A 21,356-nucleotide genomic window follows, 5' to 3' on the forward strand; every position below is an offset into this window, starting at 1 on the left:
TTTTTTTTTTTTTTTTTTTTAATGGAGTTTTGCTCTTCTTGCCTAGGCTGGAGTGCAATGGCGCGATCTCGGCTCACTGCAGCCTCTGCCTCCCGGGTTCAAGTGATTCTCCTGCCTCAGCCTTCTGAGTAGCTGGGATTACAGGCACCCACCACCACACCCAGCCAAATTTTGTATTTTTAGTAGAGACAGGTTTCGCCACGTTGGCCAGGCTGGTCTCGAACTCCTGACCTTAGGTGATCTGCCTGCCTCAGCGTCCCAAAGTGTTGGGATTACAGGTGTGAGCCACCATGCCTGGCCCCAGCTAATTTTTTTATTTATTTTTTGTAGAGACAGGGTCTTGTTATGTTGCCCAGGCTGGTCTTGAAATCCTGGGCTAAAGTGACCCTCCCACCTCAGCCTCCCAAAGTGCTGGAATTACAGACATGAGCCACTGTGCCTCGCAGGGCAGATGGTTTTCAAATGGTCATTGAGTAGAAAGACCTCAGTCAAGGTTTGCATCCTGCTATGGTAGCTGTTGTTAGCTTAGCATGACCTGGGTCAAGTACCTAAAGCTCTTTGAGCCTCAGTTTTTTCCATCTCTAAAATGGGCATACTGCCACCTACTTGTAGGATTGGGTTGTGCAGATGAAATGAGATGTTTGGGCATTGCCAGCCCTCGGCCAATGGAATAATACATTGCTATTTTTAAATGTCATGAGTCGGGGGCCAGGGCTGTGGCTCACACCTATAATCCCAGTGCTTTGGGAGGTCAAAGTAGGAGGATCAGTTGAGGCTAGGGGTTTGAGACCAGCCTGGGCAACATAGTGAGATCCCATCTTTAAAAAAAAAAAAAAAGGCCGGGTACAGTGTCTCACGCCTGTAATCCCAGCACTTTGGGAGGCCAGGGTGGGTGGATCACAAGCTCAGGAGATCGAGACCATTCTGGCTAACACAGTGAAACCCCATCTCTACTGAAAAAAAAAAAATTAGCTGGGGGAGGTGGCGGGCACCTGTAGTCCCAGCTACTCGGAAGGCTGAGGCAGGAGAATGGCATGAACCTGGGAGGCGGAGTTTGCAGTGAGCCGAGATCGCACCACTGCACTCCAGCTTGGGCGACAGAACAAGACTCCGTCTCAAAAAACAAACAAACAAGCCAGATGTGGTGCCATGCACCTGTAGTCCCAGCTACTCTGGAAACTGAGGTGAGAGGGTTGCTTGAGATCAGGAGGCAGAGGTTGCTGTGAGCTATGATCACACCACTGCACTCCAACCTGGGTGACAGGGCAAGACCCCATCTCTACAAATAAATAATTAAATTACATAAAATAAATAAATTTAAGGAGTCAGGACCCTTCCTCTGAGCAAGCCTCTGACAGCCCCAAATTGAATCACACGGTCTCCCCTGTCCTCATGGAGCGAATTGGAGAAGATAGACGATTAACCCAAACACTATAATCAAGAATGCTAGAAGGTTCCAGTCAGCAGGCTGGGGAAGATCTGCGGGGGAAGAGATTATGCTGTCCAAAGAGTATCAGGGAGGGCTTCCTGGAGGAAATTGCAGCAAGTGAAAGTCTGAGGACTGAGTAGGGGCTGGCTAGGCAGATACTGCAGGTAAGCGTATTCCAGGCAGTGAAAGAACAGGACATCCAGAAGTCTGCAGGCTGGAGAGCTCATGGTGTCTTAAGCAACTGGTAAGTGTTCCTATGGATGGAGGTGTGGACAGTTGGGGAACACGAGTCTGGTTGGCCAAAGCATGGATTTAATCTGGAAGTTTCCAATAGTGGTGGTAGGGAGGGCAGTGATTGGCCTTCAGAAAGATTATTCAGCTTGCTGACTGGGCGCGGTGGCTCACGCCTGTAATCCCAGCACCTCGGGAGGCTGAGGCGGGCAGATCACATGAGTCCAGGAGTTTGAGACCAGCCTGGCCAACATGGCAAAACCCCATCTCTACTAAATATACACAAATTAGCTGGACGTGGTGGTACATGCCTGTAATCCCAGCTACTCAGGAGGCTGAGGCACAAGAATCTCTTGAACCTGGGAGGCGGAGGTTGCAGTGAGCCGAGATTGTGCCACTGCACTCCAGCCTGGGTGATGGAGTGAGATCCTGTCTCAAAAAAAAAATGTATTAAGCTTGCAGAGCAGAGATGGGCTTAGATGGGGCCAAGATGCAGGCAGGTGGCCCAGCCAGGACACCCACGCAGATTATCTGGGGGAGCCATGATGGGGACCACCACCAGGGAAGGGGAAGGAGGGTACAATGCACAGAAATGGAGGGTCCTTGGGGTTCAGCATTCACAGGACTTGGTGCCTGATGGGAGAGGGAGGGGCAAGGAAAGTTCACGGGTCTCCAGCTCTGGTGACCAAGTGGATGATGAGAATAGGGACTCAGGAAGAGGGGGCAGATTTGCTAGGGGGTGGGGGCACAACCTTGCTGCCTACTCACAGGCCTCCCTGCTTCCCCAGAGCCCACCGTTCCCCCATTGCCATGTTATCCACTCAACTGCCTGCATCCCATGGTTCTCTTTCAAAGAGGTCCAGATCCCAGGGAAGGCGCAGGGCTAAACTCCAGTCCTGGTTCTGTGATCCTTTACCGGGGACTTTCCATGACATCTGGACTAATTCCTTCACTTCTTGCATCTCAGTGTCTTTTTTTTTTTTTTTTTTTTTTTTTCCCCTCATTCTGTCACCCAGGCTGCAGTGCAATGGTGTGATCTTGGCTCACTGCAATCCCCACCTCCTGGGTTCAAGCGATTCTCTTGCCTCAGTCTCCTGAGTAGCTGGGACTAAATGTGCACACCTCCACACCCGGCTAATTTTTTTATTTTCAGTAGAGATAGGGTTTTACCCCGTCGCTCAGGCCGGCCCAGGCTGGGCATGTTGGCCAGGCTGGTCTCAAACTCCTGACCTCAAGTGATCTGCTCACCTCGGCCTCCCAAAGTGCTGTGATTACAGGCGTGAGCCACCATGCCCAGCTCCTCAGTGTCCCCTTCCATAAAATGACAAGTGTGGGTACATGAATTGCCCTTTATGGCTTAACCATAACAGACCCTCCTTCCTTAGTGTAGTAGATGTTGTGGAAAGTCACTGAGATCTCCAGAGGCTGTGGGAGAAGGAACTGTCAGCTCTCAGCCCCCTTCCTGGGCAGCCCATCGGCAATGGATGATTGACAAGGGAGTATAAAGGCTTTACCATTTCAGCCCAGCTCCATCTGAGTCTGCTTCCTGAAGACCCAACACACACAATCTGACCGTCTTGGTCCCTGGTGGAGCTGGAGCTGAACTGTGTTCATGAGGCCTCTCCCCGGCCCCTGCCCTCTCAAGGATGCACCTCCTAGATGCCACATCTTCCACCCCAGGAGACCTTCCGGGAAGCAGCCTGGAGGCTGTCACCAGGACCTTTGCCAAGACCTCAGTCCCAGCCAGCCACACACCATTAGGGCTTGATGTTAACCGTGCCCCAACTCCATCCAGGGACCTCAAGCTTTCAGGGTCTTTCTTTTGAGACTGGAGCCTGGGGCTGGCCTCCCCACAGGCCCCTGACATAAGCGCTTGGAGAAAGTGTGTGAGAGCAGAGGGTACAGATGCAGACTGAAGAGTCAGACTGGGCTTGAATCCCAACTCTGCCATGACAGGAACTTAGGCAAGTCAGTCTACCTTTCTGGGCTGTATTTGGTTTTAGTCTGCCTTCCTTCCTTCCTTCCTTCCTTCCTTCCTTCCTTCCTTCCTTCCTTCCTTCCTTCCTTCCACTCACCCTTCTTCTCATCCATCCATTCACCCATCCATTATCCATCCATCTTTCCTTCATTCTTTCATTTATCCATCCTCCTTCGTTTCATCCATCTTCCTTCCTTGCTTCCTCTCACACTTCTACTCATCCATCCATTCACCCACCCATTATTTATCCATCCTTCCTTCATTCTTTTATTTATCCATCCTCCTTCCATCAACCCATCCATCCATCTCTTCCTTCCTTTCTTCCTTCCTTTCTTCCTTCCTTCCACTCACCCTTCTTCTCATCCATCCATTCACCCATCCATTATCCATCCATCCTTCCCTCATTCTTTCATTTATCCATCCTCCTTCCTTTCATCCATCTTCCTTGCTTCCTTCTTTCATTTTATTAATCAATCATTCATGTATCCATCCACCCATACTTCTCATCTTTCTTCCTTCTTTCCATTCACCCACCTTTCTACTCTTTCATTCATCCACCATCCCTCCTTCCTTCCTTTAATCCACCCATCCATCCATACTTCTTTCCTTCTTCCATTCATCCATCCTCCTTCCTTCCATCGGCCCATCCATCTATCCATCTAGCTTTCTTCTTTTTATTCACCCATCATCCATTTATCCATTCACCCACACTTCTACCCATCTTTCCTCCCTTTCTTCTAGTCATCCATCATCCATTCATCTACCCAACCACCCTTCTATTCATCCATGTACCCATCCATCCATCCACCCGTCCATCCATCCTTCTACTCATCTTTCCTTGATTTCCTCTTTCCTTACATCTATCCATCCATCTCTCCAGCCATCTACCCACCCATCTATCCATCCATCCATTCATCCCTCCATTGCTCCTGTCCTCTCTCTTCTTATTTCAGAACAGATTCTGGTTTCCTCATATGTAAAACAGGATAATAACGACTTTGCAAGTTTTGATGAGGATTCCCTGAGATAATGTATACAAAGTGCCTGGTAAAATACAGGTGCTAAACAAAGTGTACTTGCTGCCACTGTTGTCATCAGCTCCTGCCCGTTTCAGCAGTCAGACACCTGCCTGATCATCCCCCATGGCAGAGAAGAAGTCTGGGTTCTCAGGTTTCCAGGATCCACTGCTGCTGTTGGTGGCCGAAGCCACAGCTCCAGAGTCACAGGGCTGGACACATGACTTGGGCTCAGAGCCTGTGGAGAAAGGAGGGACAAGGTGTCAGGGATAAGCTGGGAGTGCTAAGGAAGCCAGGACCTGGATTCTGCATGTGTTGCTGGTCACCCTGGACCTCAGTTTTCTCATCTATAAAACGAGTTGGTGAGGGGAAGGGGAGGATGGTCTCAGTGATCTTGAAGCCAGCATACGTGTCACCTCTTCCCCATCCTGAGCCTATGACAGACATTACTAGTCAATCATGAGGCAATTTCCTGCTTAGCCATTTGCCCCCTCAGGATTCTTCCCAATACACCAGTTCCAGTAGCCATCACCAGGTGATCCAAGTTGGCTTATGTATGAAATCAATTTGTCATGCCTGCTCTAGCAAAAAGCCCTCAGTTGATCAATGATGCTAATTGTCCCGTAGACCAAATGCAAGTACCCCATGCCCACATTGTTTTTCCCTCTCCTCCTCCTCCCTTCTTCTTTTTTCTTCCTCCTTCTTCTTCCTTCTTCTTCTTCCTCCTCCTCTTCCTCCTCCTCCTCCTCCTTCTTCTTCCTCTCCCTCTTTCTCTTCTTCCTCTTCTTCTTCAACAGGGTCTTGCTGTGACGCCCCCAAGCTGGAGTGCAGTGGCATGATCTTGGCTCACCAAAACCTCTGCCTCCTGAGTTCAAGTCATTCTCCTGCCTCAGCCTCCTGAGTAGTTAGGATTACAGGTGCACACCACTGTGCCTGGCTAATTTTGTATTTTTAGTAGCTTCGGGGTTTCACCATGTTTTCAGGCTGGTCTTGAACTCCTGACCGCAGGTGATCTGCCCCCCTCAACCTCCCAAAGTGTTGGGATTACAGGTGTGAGTCAAGGCACCTAGCTTTCTTCTTCTTCTTTTTTTTAATTAAAAACTACTTTAAAAAATAAGCTTATTTTTTCCTCTTTTTTCTATTAGAGATGAGGTCTCACTATGTTGCCCAGGTTGGTCTCAAACTCCTGAGCTCAAGTGATCCTCCCAACTCAGCCTCTCAAAGTGCTAGGATTATAGGTGTGAGCCACTGCACCCAGCCCTAATGCCCACAATGCCCACATTTGCAGGAGAGTCTCTCTCTCATGGTGGAATTGAGGCTGCCTCTTCTTTTGGTGAGGAGTGAGAAGCAGAGAGCAGGGAGTTGGGCCCCCCAGGAGCCACATGCCCCAGGACCCACCTGCAGATGGACATGGATAAGCTCCAAGATGCTCGGTCCCAAAGCAATGACAAATTCTAATCCATGTCCCTTGCCTCCTGAACATTTCACATAAATGGAATGATAGACTATGTGGTCTCTTGTGACTTGCTGCTTTGACTTTACATATTTTTGAGGTTTGTCTATAATGTGGTGTATGGTAGTGCTTCATTTCTTTTCCTTTCTTCCTTTCTTTCTTTTCTTTTTTTTTTTTTGGCTGGTTTTTTTGTTTTTTTGTTTTTTTTTGGTAATACTTTCTTTTTTTATTATTATTATTATACTTTAAGTTCTAGGGTACATGTGCATAACGTGCAGGTTTGTTACATATGTATACTTATGCCATGTTGGTGTGCTGCACCCATCAACTCGTCAGCACCCATCAATTCATCATTTCCTTTCTTTCTTTTCTTTTCCTTCCTTCCTTCTTTCTCTCTCTCTCTCTTTCTTTCTCTTTCTCTCTCTCTCTCTCTCTCTCTCTCTCTCTCTCTCTCTCTCTCTCTTTCTTTTTTTGAGATGGAGTGTTGCTCTGTCACCCAGGCTGGAGTGCAATGGAGTGATTTTGGCTCACTGCAACCTCTGCCTCCCGGGCTCCAGCAATTCTCCTCCCTCAGCCTGCCAAGTAGCTGGGATTGCAGGTGCACGCCACCAAGCCCAGCTAATTTTGGTATTTATTTTTTTAGTAGAGACAGGGTTTCACCATGTTGGCCAGGCTGGTTTTGAACTCCTGACCTCAGGTGATCCACTCGCCTCGGCCTCCCAACGTGTAGGGATTACAAGTGTGAGCCACCGCGCCCGGCCAGTGCTTTATTTGTTTTAGGGCTGAATAATATTCAATTGTATGGAGACACCACATTTCGTGTATCCATTGATCTGTTGATGGACGTGTGGGTTGTTTCCCAACATTGGCTATTTCGAATCATGCTGCCATGAACAATTGCTTACAGATTTTTGCACGGGTGTGTGTTTTCCATTGTCTTGGGTAGTTACCTGGGAAGGGAATTGTTGGAGTACATGCTAATCTATGCTTAACTTTTTGAGGAACCACTATTATGCAATCTCTTTTTTGAGACAGAGCCTCACTCTGTCGCCCAGGCTGGAGTGCAGTGGCGCCATCTCGGCTCACTGCAACCTCCGCCTCCGGGATTCAAGCGATTCTTCTGCCTCAGCCTGTTGAGTAGCTGGGATTACAAGTGGGCACCACCACACCTGGCTAATTTTTGTATTTTTAGTAGAGATGGGGGTCTTGCTATGTTGGCCAGGCTGGTCACGAACTCCTGAGCTCAGGCAATCTCCCTGCCTTGGTGTCCCAAAGTGCTGGGATTACAGGCATGAGCCATTTCACCTGGCCTAAAACCATGGAATTGTGTGCTTTCAATGGGTGAAGTATATGGTAGCTCAATAAAGCTGTGGCTAAAAAAATATTTTGCTGGAGCCTCTGGCAGAGTTTTGGATGGGACAGGTATACGTGGGACCCGAAGCTTCGGTTCCATTGCTTCAAGCTAAATTTGTCCCCTGATGCTGCCTGTATTCATGGAGGAATGGCTGGATAGTAATGGGCAATGCCAGGGTTTCCACCATCACTGCTTTCCAGGCTGCCCTCCCAGGCTGGTTGGAGGGACTCTGTTCAGCTGCTGTTGTTAATCTGTCCTCTTCCTCACCCAAAAGCCGAAGCAGCATCTACGACTCACAGAAACGAAACAAGCAGGCTGTGAAGGAGGAGGAAAGCCAGGTATGGGGGAGGGTCCTGGAGGCTGGTGGGAGCTTGGGAGGGGAAAGGCAGTCCCATTCCTCAGCCAAGTCCCCTGGGGGCTGGAGGAGAGGCAGCAGGATTGGCTTGCTTCACTGGACAGGGTCCTTGTGGAGGTCTGAGGCCTCCCGTAGCCTGCAGAACCTCATGCCCTGTATCTGTGAAACCTGAAGGTCTGGGGTCCAAAGATCAAAGGTGAAAGGCCAGGGTTGGCCGGGCGCAGGGGCTCACACCTTTAATCCAGCACTTTGGGAGGCCCAGGCGGGCGAATCACTTGAGGTCAGTAGTTCGAGACCAGCCTGGCCAACATGGCGAAACACAGTCTCTGCTAAAAATACAAATATTAGCTGGGCATGGTGGCGTGCACTTATAATTCCAGCTACTAGGGAGGCTGACACATGAGAATCTCTTGAGCCAGGGAAGGGGAGGATGCAGTGAACTGAGATTGTGCCACTGCACTCCAGCCTGGGTAACAGAGTGAGACTCTGTCTCAAAAAAAAAAAAAGAAAAAGAAATTCCAGGGTTGTGTGTTGTATGTGTGTTTTTTTTGTTGTTATTGTTTTGTTTCAAGTGAGTCTCACTCTGTCACCCAGGCTGGAGTGTAATGGCTTGATCTTGGCTCACTGCAATCTCTACCTCCTGGGTTCAAGCGATTCTCCTGTCTCAGACTTCTGAGTAGCTGGGACCACAGATGTGTACCACTATGCCCAGCTAATTTTTGCATTTTTAGTTGAGACAGGGTTTCGTCATGTTGGCCAGGCTAGTCTCGAACTCCTGGCCTCATATGATCCTCCCACCTCGGCCTCCCAATGTGCTGGGATTACAGGCATGAGCCATGATGCCCAACTGAGTTTTGTTTTTATAGGGAAGCTTCTGACCTAGGAACAGGTTGAGCTTGACCTGATGATGAAATCAATTCTGATCCTAATTCCCAATGACTGACTCAACTCTGATCCTAGTTTTACAGATTGAACCCTAATCTCTGTCACAGACTGAGCCATGATCTTGGTGTCATATACTGAGCCTTGATCCTGATATCATAGACTGAACCTTATCTGGCTGTCATTGGTTTAGCACTCATTCTTGTATCATAGACTGAACGCCCATTCTAGTGTCACAGACTAAGCCTTTATCCTGGTGTCATATATTGACCCCTGATCCTAGTGTCATAGGCTAAGCCCTAATCCTGGTGTTATAGTCTTAGCTCTTAGCTCTTATCCTAGTCTTAGTCCTAGTCTTAGCTCTTCCTGGTATCATAGACCAAGCCCCAATCCTGGTGTCATACACTGAATCTTGATCTGGCATCATAGACTAAGCTCCAATCCTGGTGTCATAGGCTAGTCCTGATTCCAATATTATGAGCTAAGCCCTAATCCCTATGTCATAGACTGAGCTCTATCAATTACCAACCACAATCACCCCAAACGATTGCCAATCACATTTGTAACAGACCCTCAGCTACCAGTCTGTCCCCTGTAGTCCATCCTGGAGTTGGTGTGTCCTTTTGATATGACACTCTGATGGTCACTCCCCTTCTACTGATCCCCACCCCCATAGACTCCAGTCCCCTTAGGATGACATTCAGAGCCCTTCCCAGCCTGTCCTCTTACCTCCCACTCTCACACATGCACCCCCAACTCACCATTCTCCTGGTATCTCTGTGCGGTTCCTACCACTCTTCCTGCCTGGCAGCTGAGGGCTCTGTCTCAGATCCTCTGCAGACAATTTTAGCCACAGTACTTTGGATTGCTCTGCCTAGCTCTTTATGGAAAAGGTTTGCTGATACCTGCTCTAGAGCATGAGGTCTGTGAGGGCAGGGACTATATCTGACTCACTTTTACATCCCCAGGCTCCAAGGGGTAAAATCTTGTATCAATCACTTTCTATATGCCTGGCTTAGTGCTAAGCCCATCATGTACTTTTCAGTCTTCTATACTCACAACAACTCTCTGAGTCCTCATTTTATAGAAAGGGAAACTGAGGTTTAGAGAGGTGCATTGACTTTACCAAGGCCATACCAATCTGGTATGAGGTAGAGCTGGGAGTCAAATTCAGGTATTTCTGAATTCAAAAAAGAGCTCACAATCACCAGGCTATCCTGTGCTGTGCTGGGTTGGACACAGAGTCAGTGCCCATACATTTGCTGGTGAATGGATAAATGGGTAGATAAATGGATAGACGGCTGGTGGATGGATGGGTGAGTGGATGGTTGAATGGATGGGTGGATGTGTGAAAGGATGGATGGATGGATGAATGAGTGGATAGATGGATGGGTGAATGGTTGGATAGGCAGATGGATGGATAGGTGGATGGATGAATAAGTAGATAATTGGATGTATGAGTGGATGGGTAGATGGATAGGTAGATGGATGAATGGATATTTGGATGGATGGATGGTTGGATGGATGGAAGAGTACATGGATGGATGAATGGATGGATGGAGGGATGGAAGAGTGGATAAATGGGTGGGTGGATGGATGGATGGATGGATGGATGGATGGAAGAATGGATGAATGGGTGGATGGATGGATGGATGAATGGATGGATGGAGGGATGGAAGAGTGGATAAATGGGTGGGTGGATGGATGGATGGATGGATGGATGGATGGAAGAATGGATGAATGGGTGGATGGATGGATGGATGGATGGATGGATGGATGGATGGATAGATGGATGAAGAGTTGGCTGACTGGCTGGTTAGCTGGATAGATAGTTGGATGGCTGCATGGTTGCAGGGATGAATGGGTAGATAGTTGGATGGATAGGTTATATGGCAGTGTCCATAGGCAGTGATGCGTTACACTCAGGAGATGGCATTCTGAGGGGGTGAGGAAGGAGATGTAAAAGGAAGAGGGACAGAATTGTGGCAGAAGAGCCACATAGGAAGGAAACCAAGGTGAGTGAGGCACAGACTGCACCAATAGATTGAGGAATGAATGAGAAAACATGAGCAGAATGGTTAACGGGGGCAGTTGATGGGGAAGGGGCACTGGGATCCTTCACTAAAAGTCTCAGTTCTCTCCCAAGCCTTACTTGCCTCCCCAAGTCCAATCTCACCCTTTCCCCAGGAAATTCCTATTAGGTGCCCAGACAGCCAATTCCAGAGCTTAAGAGGGTAACAAAAAGGCCATTCTTCCCTGCTTTCCCAGGCTACTGACAGGAGACAAAAGGTGAGGGAGTCACTCTCCCAGGGGAGCTAAGCCAGAGGAGACATGAGGCCTCAGGGAAAGGGGCTCTGCTGGGGATGCACACTGCTCCCCACCCCCATGCTCCTCTCCAAGGAGCTGTCCATCAGCCTGGATTCAGATCCCAGGCAGCCTCCTCCACTACCAGCCCCTGCAGCATCAGCCATGAAAGGGTTTAAGAGTCACTGTCAGTTCCCACAGCTCACTCCCCCACCTGCTAGCATATAAATCTCAGCCTCAATTGCCTGGGCAGGGAGACAGGGGGAGCTGAGCAGCCACAAGAGGGGCAGAACTTCTTAGGGACCTGGGTCACAGGTGGACACTTTGGTGATCCATGGCAGATACACTGATTCTTTAGGATCGCCATCCATCATTGGATCTAAAAACCCTCCCCAGGCACTCCAGCTGCCCACATTGGCAGCTTTGTTCATCGGTCAGAACACATCAAAGTGGCCTCAGACAGAATCCGCTTCAAATCCTGGTTCCTCCAGCATACACTTGCTGTGTGTCCTTGAGCAAGTCACTCAACCTCTCTGAGCCCAACTTCATGAGAGCTCAACAGCTAGCAACAACTTCTATCCTGATGATGACTCTTCTATTGCATCCCAGTTCCCAAGGCCATCCTCTCTGCCCCTAACTCCAGCCCCTGGGTCCCCTGACACTCCCACCTGCTCCCTGACCCCAGCACAGTGCCTGATATGCAATGAGCCTTCAAGGATGGTCAGTGGAATGAACCAGCTAATCAGTCTTCACATTGGCTCCCTCCTTCATGAAAACTCATTGCTACCTTGAACAAGTACGTGGCTCATGCAGGTGATGGTGGCCGTGACTAACAAGTCACGCAGGCTGAGCGATGTGGCTGGCCTGACCAGGAGGGGCTCATATGGGCAGTGGGGAACGGGGGACAAGGAAGCCCACAAGGCAACGAGTGCATGACCAGCTCTTATGATATTGTCCGGCACTGTCCTCTCGTGCCCTGCGTACCTGGACATCATCTGGTTATCTTCAAGGGTCAAACTCTTGAGCATTAAGAAGTTTCTCTTTGATGGCTGGGTGCGGTGGCTCACGCCTATAATCCTAGCACTTTGGAAGGCTGAGGCAGGTGGATCACCTGAGGTCAGGAGTTCGAGACTAGCCTGGTCAACATGGTGAAACCCCGTCTCTACTAAAAATACAAAAATTAGCTGGGTGTGGTAGGGGGCACCTGTAATTCCAGCTACTCGAAAGGCTGAGGCAGGAGAAGCGCTTGAACCTGGGAGGCAGAGGTTGCAGCAGTGAGCTGAGATCACGCCATTGCACTCCAGCCTTGGTGACAGAGTGAGACTCGGTCTCAAAATAAATAAACAAATAAATAAAGAAGTGTCTCTCTTTGCAACAACAGTTCACTCAGACCTTTGATGATATAATAAAGGCTGTTACCAGTCCCCAAAGAGGTCATCTGAGGCCTGGGGACCCTGGGGGTTGAGAGAGAGGGCACCAGTCGATGTGTGTATGTGTGTGTGTTTGAGTGAGGTGTGTGCCTGAGAGCCTCTAATCCCCCTGTTTTTGTTTCTGCCCTGAGCCTCCTGTCCTGCAGCTGGGCCAGAAACCAACCGTATCTAGGACCCCCAGGAAATCACTGGACTGCCCCTGAGGAGTTCAGCGGCTGAGTTAAGAGGGCGGACTTTCTTTCTACAAATTTACCGCCTGAGACAAGTTCCTGGCCGAGTCTTGGGAGACATTGCCTCTGAAACAAGAGGGACCCCACAAGTCTGTGATAATTCCAGGGGGCCCCGGAGAATCAGGGGTCATGGAATCCAGGGCCGGTGCCAGCGGAGTCTGTACCCTGGCCAAGAAAAAGCTCGAAGGGGGATGGCGGGCAGGCCGTCCTGGGATCCCCGCCTGGGTGGATGGCTCCCGCTGGTCACTGCCAGCTGCTTACCTCTCTTGAAGGCCCACCGCTTCAGCCACAGCTTGGAGAAGGCTGGCCAGGAGTGGTTGAGCACCGAGTCAGCCATGGGGGCCGTGCGTGCGTGCGTGCGTGTAAGAGCTCGAGTGTGAGCTGGGCTGGGAATCCCTGCCAGGATGGAGCTGCCAGTAAGAGGGGCGGAGACTGCCTCCAAGGTCTGCCAGATGCATCAGCTGATAGAAGCCTGGGGCTTCAGCAGGGGGGCTGGGGTTTCCAGCACAGGGGCCCAGGGACCCCTGGTTTGAGGGAAAGCCAAGCCCTTTAGCACCCTCTGTCCCTTAAACCCAGTCCTACAGGTCTCTTACCCTGGCTGGACAAGACAATCTTAGGGAAATACAAGTACAGCATGGGTCCTACGGGGAGCCTGGGTATGCGTGGATGTCTGAGTGTTTGTGTGTGTGTGCGTGCCATCGTCTCGGTGGGTTTGATGATGCATTTACATGTTTAGAGAACACGTTTCAGGGTTAGTTCTGAATATTAACTTGTCAATGTGGGGTGTATTTGATTATCTAGATAGTTTTAAAAGTGTCTCTGTGGTTGTGTGTGTGTGTGTGTGTGTGTGTGTGTGTGAGAGAGAGAGAGAGAGAGAGAGACTGAGAATGCCCATTTGTATCTGTGGGGTCAGATCCACCTGCATGACTCATCTGTGTCTTGGGGAGATCTGTTTCTAGTATCTGTGAGGTGGTTTTGGTGTCTGCCTGGGTTTCTGTGTTTCTACATATTTGTGTCTTCATCTGTTTCTGTTTTTTGTTTGTTTGTTTGTTTGTTTTGAGATGGGGTCTTGCTCTGTCACTCAGGCTGGAGTGCAATGGTGTGATCACAGCTCACTGCAGCCTCCAACTCCTGGGCTCAAGGGATCCTCCGGCCTCAGCCTCCTGAGTAGCTAGGACTATAGGTGTGTGCCACCACACTGGCTAAGTTTTTTTTTTTTTTTTTGTAGAGCTGGGGTCTCACTATGTTGCCCAGGCTGGTCTCAAAACTCCTGAGTGCAAGCGATCCTCCTGCCGCGGCCTCCCAAAGTGCTGGGATTACAGGCATGAGCCACACCACCTTTCTCTCTGTACCCAAGTGTGGGGTATGGTGCGTGTGTCAACGAGTGCTCATCCGTGCAGGTGCTGCCCCCTGGTGGTAGAAGCTCCTTTATCAGCATCTTCACTCCTTGTGTCTGAAAAATCCCTGCTTCAAATCCTGGCTTCAAATCCCAGCTCCTCCAGCACATACTTGCTGTGTGACTCTCTCCTGCAGTCCCCCAATCCTTTACATTACTTCCCAGCCCCAAATCACCCCCAGCTCCAAATCAGCTTCCCAAAGTGCTGGGATAACAGGCATGAGCCACCGCTCCCGGTCTGTTATTTTTTAACTTTTATTTTTGAGACGGGATCTCACTCTGTTACCCAGGCTGGAGCAGTGTGATCTATAGCTCACTGCAGCCTCGAACCCCTTGGCTCAAGCAATCCTCTTGCCTCAGGCTCCTGAGTAGCTGGGAATATACGTGCATGCTATCAAACTTGGCTATTTTTTTGCTTTTAATTTTTTTGTAGGGATGGGGTCTTCTACGTTGCCTAGGCTGGTCTCAAACTCCAAACTTCAAGTGACTTCCACCCTTCCAAAGTGTTGGGATTACAGGCGTGAGCCATGGCACCAGCCAAATCTCACTTTAAAGATACAACAGGGTATCTATTTCTTTTCTTTTTCCTTCTCTATCTCTTTTTTTATTATTTTTATTTTTTTTAGACAGAGTCTCACTCTGTCACCCAGGCTAGAGTTCAGTGGCGCGATCTCAGCTCACAGCAACCTCCAACCTCCGACTCCCGGATTCAAGCGATTCTTCTGCCTCAGCCTCCCGAGTAGCTGGGATCACAGGCATGCACCACCATGCCCAGCTAATTTTTGTATTTTTAGTAGAGGCAGGTCTTGAACTCCTAACCTCAGGTGATCCTCCCACCTTGGCCTCCCAAAGTGCTGGGATTACAGGTGTGAGCCACTGCACCCAGCTAAGTGTCACTTTTAAAAATACAACAGGGTATCTATTTCTCTTTCTTTTCTTTCTTTCTTTCTTTTTTTTTTTTTTTTTTTTGAGATGGAGTTTCACTTTCGTTGCCCAGGCCGGAAGGCAATGGTGCAATCTCAGCTCACTGCAACCTCTGCCTCCCGGGTTCAAGTGATTCTCCTGCCTCTGCCTCTCAAGTAGCTGGGGTTACAGGCACCCGCCACCACGCCTGGCTAATTTTTTGTATTCTTAGTAGAGATGGGGCTTCACCATATTGGCCTGGCTGGTCTCGAACTCCTGACCTCAGGTGATCCAACTGCCTCGGCCTCACAAAGTGCTGAGATTACAGGCGTGAGGCACTGCACCCAGCTGGAATATCTGTTTCTAATGATGGCAGGCTAGCTTATTGCAGATTTATCCTCCCACCAAGAACAAATAGAAAAGCTGGACAAAATTGGAAGAGTAAAAAATCACCCTTGCTTGGAAGGCACTGGCAGTCAGATTTGGAAGAATCACGGCCCTGGAAAGAAAGGAAACCTTGGGGCTGGACGCAGTGGTTCACATCTGTAATTCCAGCACTTCGGGCAAGCAAATCACCTGAGGTCAGGAATTCAAGACCAGCCTGGCCAACATGGTGAAACCCTGTCTCTACTAAAAANCCTCCCGGGTTCAAGTGATTCTCCTGCCTCTGCCTCTCAAGTAGCTGGGGTTACAGGCACCCGCCACCACGCCTGGCTAATTTTTTGTATTCTTAGTAGAGATGGGGCTTCACCATATTGGCCTGGCTGGTCTCGAACTCCTGACCTCAGGTGATCCAACTGCCTCGGCCTCACAAAGTGCTGAGATTACAGGCGTGAGGCACTGCACCCAGCTGGAATATCTGTTTCTAATGATGGCAGGCTAGCTTATTGCAGATTTATCCTCCCACCAAGAACAAATAGAAAAGCTGGACAAAATTGGAAGAGTAAAAAATCACCCTTGCTTGGAAGGCACTGGCAGTCAGATTTGGAAGAATCACGGCCCTGGAAAGAAAGGAAACCTTGGGGCTGGACGCAGTGGTTCACATCTGTAATTCCAGCACTTCGGGCAAGCAAATCACCTGAGGTCAGGAATTCAAGACCAGCCTGGCCAACATGGTGAAACCCTGTCTCTACTAAAAATACAAAATTAGCCGGGCATGGTGGTGGGTGCCTGTAATCCCAGCTACTTGGGAGGCTGAGGCAGGAGAATCACTTGAACCTGGGAAGCAGAGGTTGTGATGAGCCAAGATCATGTCACTGCACTCCAGCTTGGATGACATAGCAAGACTCCATCTCAAAAAAAAAAAAAAAAAAGGAAACCTAGGAAAGTGAGAAGGACATAATGAGGCAATGCTTTTCTCTCACAAACAAGTTGTTGATTTGAGCACAGTTCTTGAGTGAGTGGGAGGCAGACCAGAAAAAGCCTGAGAAGCTGAATGTAGCTCTTAGCAATCTTACATTGGGGAAATAAACATTGGAATTCAGGGTCCACAAAGAGGAGGTGATTGAGACTCCTAAAAGACTATACCCTAGGAGCAAGGAGGGACCAGACATAGACTAGCCCTCACCAAGAGCAAAATCCATCTTCAAGTCAGCGTAGGTCATAATCAGATTAAAGTGATCTTTCCTTTCTCTAACTGCCTGCCCAAAGCAAAAGTAAACCCTCTATGAAGGAGAATGGCACCATAAAGAGACACAAATGATCCCTATTGTTTTTCACAAACAAGGCCTGGCATTTAATCAAAGACTACCAGGCATACTAGAAGACAGAGCCTCATACCAAAAAACAAGAAGAAAAACAGACAATAACAACAGCCCTACAGGAGATAAAGATGTTAGAATTAAAAATACAACAGGCCAGGTGCAGTGGCTTATATCTGTAATCCCAGCACTTTGGGAGGCCAAGGCAGGTGGATCACCTGAGGTCAGGAATTCAAGACCAGCCTGGGTAACATGGTGAAACCCTGTCTCTATTAAAACTACAAAAATTAGCCAGGTGTGGTGGTACACTTATAATCCCAGCTACTCGGGATGCTGAGGGAGGAGCATTGCTTGAACCCAGGATGTGGAGGTTGCAGAGAGCCGAGACTGTGCCACCACACTCCAGCCTGGGCGACTCTGTCTCACTCTGTCTCAAAAAAAAAAAAAAAAAAAAGAGAGCGAGAGAGAGAGAGAGAGAATACAGTAGCATATGACACAGGGATGGGTGGATGGGATCCTCAAGAAGTCCACTCTAGCACACTTGCTTACAGATTGAGATCCACCATGGGTATGATACAGAACATTTCAGAAGATGGTGGGGACTGCTCAGGAAGGAAGGCTTAGTGACAAGGTCAGAGTATGAAGGTGTAGGTGAGGCTGACAATGTTTTCTGATCTGTTACGAGCCAGACACTGCACTAAGATCTCACAGACAAAACTTCCTAACAGGCTGAGCGAGGTGGCTCATGCCTGTAATCCCACCCCTTTGGGAGCCCAAGGCAGGAGGATCACCTGAGGTTAGGAGTTCAAGACCAGTTTAGCTAATATGGTGAAACCCTGTCTCTACTAAAAATACAAAACTTAGCCGGGCGTGGTGGCGTGTGCCTGTAATCCCAGCTACTTGGGAGGCTGAGGCAGGAGAATTGCTTAAACCCGGGAGGTGGAGGTTGCAGTGAGCCGAGATTGCACCAATGCACTCTAGCCTGGGTGACAGAGCAAGACTGTGTCTCCAACACACACACACACACACACACACACACACCCCAAAAACTCATAACGACTTTTAACAGATGAGCAAACGAAAGCTCAGAGCAGTTAATTCATTTGCCCAAGGCCACAAAGAGGACAGGGAACTGGGATTTGAACGCCCAGCTGTCCAACACAGTCACCATATCATCTACAACGGTATTGACCATCAGCATATGCCCATCCCTGTCACGGGCTGGGGGATGGCCAGGGAGGCATGGAGACAGCCCAGGCTAGAAGCACCGACGTGTTTGCAGTTGGCATCTACTGGTTCTTCACAGCATAGTGAAAAGGCTGCCTCCACCAGGAAGCCCTCCCAGAGTGACTCCCAGTCACAGCAAGGGAGTTGAAACGTGGCTCATTATGAGGGTAACCCTTTCCTGACCTCCTTTGGTTATCAGGTTCTTTTCTCAGAACTGCAGGTGACCTGGCCTTGGAGCATCAGCCCCCAGAGTCACTCACTGGCTCCGTCCTCTCTGCCCCAGCCGTCCACTCTAGCTAGATTCACTCCCTCCTGGTTCTGGGGCCACCTTCCTAGACCTCAGGGTGCCTGAAGCCTGCCCTGCAGCACTGGGGGCTGGCAGGAAACAACAGACTGGGTGTGCCCGGCACAAACCGCAGCCTTCCTCTCCTACCCCTCCCGGTCCCAGGCAGGCGGTGGTGCGGGAGGCCCCCTAAGAGGTGGCCACGAGAGGAGCTAGGGGATGTCTCCCAAGGGGGAGAACCCAGAACCTCCACCTGGAGGAAGGCTGCCTGGGTGGAGGGTCGTGCGCTCTGAATGATCTCAGATCAGGACAAAACCTTTCTCAGGGCCGGTTCTCAGCCATCAGCCTTAAGTGTGAGTTTGTTTTGACAGTGGATTCAGAATCTGCATCAGGGAGGTTCATGGGGTGCCCCGGAATCTGCAGTTTAAGATGCAAAGGGCACCTGAGCCTTTGCCACAGCTCCCCCATTCATTCTCTGTCTCCTGTCTCCATGTGGGAGGGCCTTGGCTACAAGGGGCTCTATCCTCCTTTCTTGGCCTTGCGTTTTCTTTTCTTTTCTTTCTTTTGAGACTGAGAGACTCACTTCAACCTTGGCCTCCCGGATTCAAGCCATTCTCCTGCCTCAGCCTCCTGAGTAGCTGGGATTACAGCCGCCTGCCACCATGCCTGGCTAATTTTTGTATTTTTAGTAGAGACGGGGTTTCACCATGTTGGCCGGGCTGGTCTCCAACTCTTGACCTCAAGTGATCCACCCTCCTCGGCCTCCCAAAGTGCTAGGATTACAGGTGTGAGCCACCGCGCCTGGCCTCCACCTCCCTTTCTTACCTAGTGGCCCCTCACGGATCCCCGTCCCCTGGGGTGACCTCTTATGACCACAGATCTCTGCACAAAGAACGCAAGGGTCAAACAGCTTCCCCCACTCACTCAGGAAGCAAGTTGACTGCAAGGAGGAGACAGGCAGTGATGTCTGTCTGGCCGCTGTCCCCCGAGACTTCCCAGACCCCACTACCACTCTGTCCCAATGGGTGCATCTCTCTCCACTTCCCAGGATATGTACTCACCAGATGGAGCTCGGTTCTTCGACCTGCAGGCACCCAGCCCGGCTACCAGCTCCTGCAGCCCCCATGACCTACGGCCAGGGTTTCGATCTGGCCCAAGGGTAGAGCCTCGGATAACCACAGAGTGGCCCAACAGCACTTCGACTTCCTCTTTTTCAACTGCCTGCCTGCATGCTCGCCACTCTGCTCCCAGCTGCAGGCCAATCTAGGGGCCTAAGAAGAGTACAGAGGATGGGGGTTCTAGAGGAACAGAGCCCTGCTCCCACCCCTCAGCCCTGTGCATGCAGGTGTCTTGAGGAGGAGGCGTGGGGAGCTGGGGGGAGGCCCAGCATCCTCAACCCACACCCAGCAGCTTCCTGTGGAACCAACTGCTGGAGAGGAACAGGGTGTGGGGGCCTCACCCAGGCACATGGGTGTATAGACAGCAACATACAGCGACATGCAAGTCATGTGTATCTGTAGAGACTCAGGCACCCAGATGAACCCCAGCATGGTGGGTACACACAGAGAGACAGAAACACACAGTTACATTGTTACATGGGTACCTGGAAACTGGTGGAACAACACTGTGTGCTGGTAATGTTTAACAACACCTCTTCGATTTGTAGCCATTGCCAATTCTCCTGGTGTAAATACTCCCGGCATGGCTGATTTCACCTACTAATCATGACATCAAGCGTGGAGTTGACAGGAAATGCTCAAATTTGGCTTAAAAAAAAAAACACAACGTTTATTTTATTTTTAGAGATAGGGTCTCATTCTGTCATCCAGTCTGGAGTGCAGTGTAGAAATCAGAGCTCACTGCAGCCTCAATCTCTTGGGCTCAAGTGATCCTTCGGCTTCAGCCTCCTGAGTAGTTGGGATTACAGGCACATGCCACCATGCCTGGCTAAGTTTTTTGTTTATAGATAATTTATGTATAATTTGTATATACTTTATATATAATGATGCATAAATTATATATAGACTTCATATAATTTATATATAATTATTATATATATATTTTCTTTTGAGGCAGGCTCTCACTCTGTCATCCAGGCTGGAGTGCATGTGGGGCCGATTTTGGTTCATTGCAACTCTGTCTCCTGGCCCCAAGTATCCCCCCACCTCCGTCTCCTGAGTAGCGGCGGGACCACAGGGACACATCATCTACTGCCTGGCAATTTTTTTTTTTTTTTTTGGTTTGGTATTTTTAGTGAGACCAAGGTTCTCACCATATTGCACCAGGCTGGTCCTCGAACCTCCTGGCTCAAGCGTCACCCGCCGTTGCCTCCCAAAGTGCTGGGATTAAGGTGTAAGCCACTGCGACCAGCTAATTTTTTTTTTTTTTTTTTTTTTTTTTTTTTTTTGGTAGAGACAGGGATTTTACCTATGGTTGGCCCAGGTGGTCCCCTTGAACTCGTGGGCTCAAACAATCCTCACACCTTGGCCTCCCACAGTGCTGGGATTACAGGCAACTGACCATGATGCCCCACAAAACTTGCCTTTTGAGCTGGCTTCAGCCCTGTCACTGGAGTGGTATTTTGTACTCTACAAAAAAATAAGAAATTAGCCAGCATGTGGTGGTGCCTGCCTGCAGTCCAGCTGGCTACAGAGGCTGAGGCGGGAGGATCACTAAGCCAGGTTAAAGCTGCAGTGAGCTATGATTGTGCCACGTAACTGCCACCTGGATGAAGAGTAAATCCCAATTTTTTTTTAAAAGAAGGGTTAAAATGTAAATGTTATGCTATGCCTATTTAAAATAACCTACATTTAATCACTTTAACATTATTTTTTTTGTTGCATTTTCCATAATCGTGCTTTTTTTCCCTTTCCTTTTTTTTTCTTTTCTTTTTTTTTTTTTTTTTTTGAGATAGATTCTTGTTTGTTGCTCAGGCTGGGAGTACAATGTGCATATCTCGGCTCACCTGCAACCTCCGCCTCCTGAGTTCAGCGATTTCCTGCCGTCAGCCTCCCAGGTAGTCTGGGATTACAGTCGCCCACCACCACACCCAGGATAATTTTTTTGTATTTTAGTAGAATGGGGTTTCACTATGTTGCCAGCCGGTCTCGAACTCTAACCTCAAGGATTCGCCTCACCTTGGTTTTCCGGAGTGATGGGTTTACAGGTGTGAGCCATCACACCTG

The 21,356-nt window shown here is 49.4% G+C and overlaps 1 protein-coding gene across 1 annotated transcript in view; it reads right to left on the bottom strand.

Moving 5' to 3' along the window:
* The window catches only part of LOC108534589 (uncharacterized), a 29,431-nt gene extending 10,134 nt beyond the window's left edge, over window positions 1-19,297 (bottom strand). Inside the window, exons 1-3 of the mRNA XM_017880045.1 lie at window positions 19,233-19,297; window positions 12,924-13,072; window positions 4,768-4,892 (exon numbers count right to left, since the gene is read on the bottom strand). Of these exons, the coding sequence (XP_017735534.1) occupies window positions 4,768-4,892; window positions 12,924-13,072; window positions 19,233-19,297 (339 nt within the window). The remainder of the gene's footprint in view (window positions 1-4,767; window positions 4,893-12,923; window positions 13,073-19,232) is intronic.
* Between the last annotated feature and the right edge of the window lie 2,059 nt (window positions 19,298-21,356).

This window comes from Rhinopithecus bieti, unplaced genomic scaffold (genome assembly GCF_001698545.2).
Source record: "Rhinopithecus bieti isolate Rb0 unplaced genomic scaffold, ASM169854v2 scaffold_10589, whole genome shotgun sequence".
Classification (NCBI taxonomy): Eukaryota; Metazoa; Chordata; class Mammalia; order Primates; family Cercopithecidae; genus Rhinopithecus; species Rhinopithecus bieti.